General features: G+C 57.9%; 1 protein-coding gene across 1 annotated transcript; it reads right to left on the bottom strand.

Moving 5' to 3' along the window:
• Positions 1-522: 522 nt before the first annotated feature.
• LOC123505727 (mucin-2-like) lies at positions 523-1981 on the bottom strand. The gene is made up of 2 exons (XM_045257376.1): positions 1565-1981; positions 523-1452 (listed from the first exon to the last, which is right to left on the bottom strand). Exons 1-2 carry the CDS (start codon positions 1979-1981, stop codon positions 523-525), a joined length of 1347 nt encoding a protein of 448 aa, XP_045113311.1.
• Between the last annotated feature and the right edge of the window lie 393 nt (positions 1982-2374).

The following is a 2374-nucleotide window of genomic DNA, read 5'->3' as shown; positions in this document are numbered from 1 at the left end:
TGTTCATCCTGGTTTGCTTTTAAGGTCATGATTATGTTTTTAGGGTCTTGGATGTAGTTTCAGGTTAGCAGCTTTCTAATTAGACCATAATTATGGTAATGTATGTTAAAGACTGCTTAAGATTATGTCTGTTGAGAAGATATTATATGAATATAAATGTGTGTGTGTGTGTGTGTGTGTGTGTGTGTGTGTGTGTGTGTGTGTGTGTGTGTGTGTGTGTGTGTGTGTGTCTATCTATCTACCTGTGTGTGTGTGTGTGTGTGTGTGTGTGTGTTTGTCTATCTATCTACCTGTGTGTGTGTGTGTGTGTGTGTGTGTGTGTGTGTGTGTGTGTGTGTGTGTGTGTGTGTGTGTGTGTGTGTGTGTGTGTGTGTGTGTGTGTGTGTGTGTGTGTGCGTGTGGTGTAGTTAGTGCATGAGTACTATTGGTGTAGGATAAGTAATAAGAGACGTCATGCCAAGAGAAACAGGTTGCCATGGCTCCTCTATAGGAAAGAGCCACACGGAGCAGGAGGAGGCGGCCTCACTCACGCGGGGGCGAGGGCGTTCGTTCCTCTGGCTGGGACGTCCCTGTTTCTGTGTGTTGTGCGGGGCGGCGCGGGATGACCCTGTGTGTTCCAGGGCTCCTGTGTGTCCGGCCGCCCTGTGTGTTGTTGCGGTCCGGCGCGTTGCTGTGCCAGTGGCCGGAGTGTCGAGGCGGGTTGGCACTGTGAGGGGCGCCTCTGTAGTTGTGTCCGCGTGTGTCCTGCTGGTGGGGGCCGTGGGTGGTGTGGGGGACGGTGGGGATATTGTGGACGTGATTGGTAAGGGGGTTGGTTTTGATGTGAGGACCAGTGTTGGTAAGGGGGACGGGGGTTGTAGTGGTGATGGCGGGGGGGACGATGGTTTGTTGGGGACGCTGAAACCGAGGACTGAAGGTCCTGGGGGCCGGTGTTGGTGGCCACGGCTGATGGTTGGGACAAAGTGTGGTGCGGCATGAGGGAGGAGAAGTCTGGGGAAGTGTGGGACTCAGGTGGGGAAGGTCTGAGTATGGGGGAGTGTGACAGGATAATTTTGATGGAGGAGTCTGGGAGGAGACTCCTGAGGCCGAGATGGATGTTGGTGAAGTGACGGGGAGGATGGGACATATCCGGTGGGGAGGCAGCGATGGGGAGGAGTCGCTGTGACGGGGAAGATGGCTGGTGAAGGGGGGAGGGGGGGAATCTGTGAGATGTCCGGTGGGGAGGCAGCGGCGGGGAGAAGCCGCCGTGACAGGGGGAAGGTGGCTGGGAGGGGGGGGAGTGTTGGGGGCACGGCCGGCCACACCAGTCTGCGGGAGAGCTGCGGCAACATGTGGCATGAAAGTCTCGGCAGAACACTTGAAGACGGCGGGACTTGGAGCACTGGCGGTGATTGGGGTCAGGGGCAAGGCGATGCTGGAGGGCAGTGGTGGAGGGGAGGGCCTTGGTGTGGCCTGTGGAGGTGCCGGTGGAGGCGCATCATCAAGTGGTAGTGCCACGCGCACCTCATTGCTGCGGACACCTGCTGCGGGGACACTGCGCCATACAGGATCAGATTGGGCTGACCTGTCCCTGGTCGCTCAGGCACCTCAGGGCAGCAGGGCGTGGCACGCGTGGCTGCCTCAGCCTTGGCCACAGGAGGCGCTGCAGCACGGCCAGCAGGACCCACCACACCAGACATCGGGCGGTGAACAGCAGGTGCTGCTGCTGCAGGGTGGCCCTCGTGGCCTGGAGGCAGCCACGTGCTGCGCGGTGCGACGCGCAGCCAGGATCGGGCCTACCACCGGCAGGCTCGACCCCAGCCCCTCTTTGGCGCGGGGCATGCCGTACAGGTTCTGACGTGAGGGGCTGGAAGGGCCGAGCCACCACAAGGCCCCCTTTCCTCCATTCTCGAGTCCAGCCCCGAGGGCGCATATCCACACTCGCGTGGAGGCTAGTCCACGCCAGTACTGCCGCCAGTGTTACGACGCTGCCGGAAATCATGTTTGCACGGTACTGGCTGGCTGGCTGGTTAGATTAGGTAAAGTTAGGTTAGGTTAGGTTAGGTTAGGTTAGGTAAGGTTAGGATAGGATAGGGTAGGGTAGGATAGGTTAGGTAAGGTTAGGTATCGGTAGGGTAGGTTAAGGTAGGCGCCCCACATCCACTGCGTCTTCTTCAGAGTACACCGTCCCCTCCGTTGTACCTTTCTCCTCTCCTCTGTACCACAACCAGCGAGCTTCACCGGAGGAGGAGGAGGAGGAGGAAGGAAGGAGGGAAGGAGGAGGAGGAAGGAGGAGGAATACAAAGGAAGACAAACAGCAACAGACCCTTAGGTCCTTACTAGGCTGTTTGTGAAAACTATCTACTAACTACCAGTGGTAGAGACAGGACAGCAA

The sequence above is a fragment of the Portunus trituberculatus genome, chromosome 18, assembly GCF_017591435.1.
Source record: "Portunus trituberculatus isolate SZX2019 chromosome 18, ASM1759143v1, whole genome shotgun sequence".
NCBI classification, from domain to species: Eukaryota; Metazoa; Arthropoda; class Malacostraca; order Decapoda; family Portunidae; genus Portunus; species Portunus trituberculatus.
The sequence above is the reverse complement of the archived record's forward strand: the minus strand, read 5'-3'. Positions and strand labels throughout refer to the sequence as shown.

What these genes read in the sequence shown, in the direction of transcription:
- LOC123505727 (XM_045257376.1), bottom strand. Translation starts at nt 1,981, where the DNA reads ATGATTTCCGGCAGCGTCGTAACACTGGCGGCAGTACTGGCGTGGACT. An exon ending in GCCTGAGCGACCAGGGACAG is followed by an intron (nt 1,453 to 1,564) that starts GTCAGCCCAATC and finishes GCACCTCCACAG; the next exon opens with GCCACACCAAGGCCCTCCCC.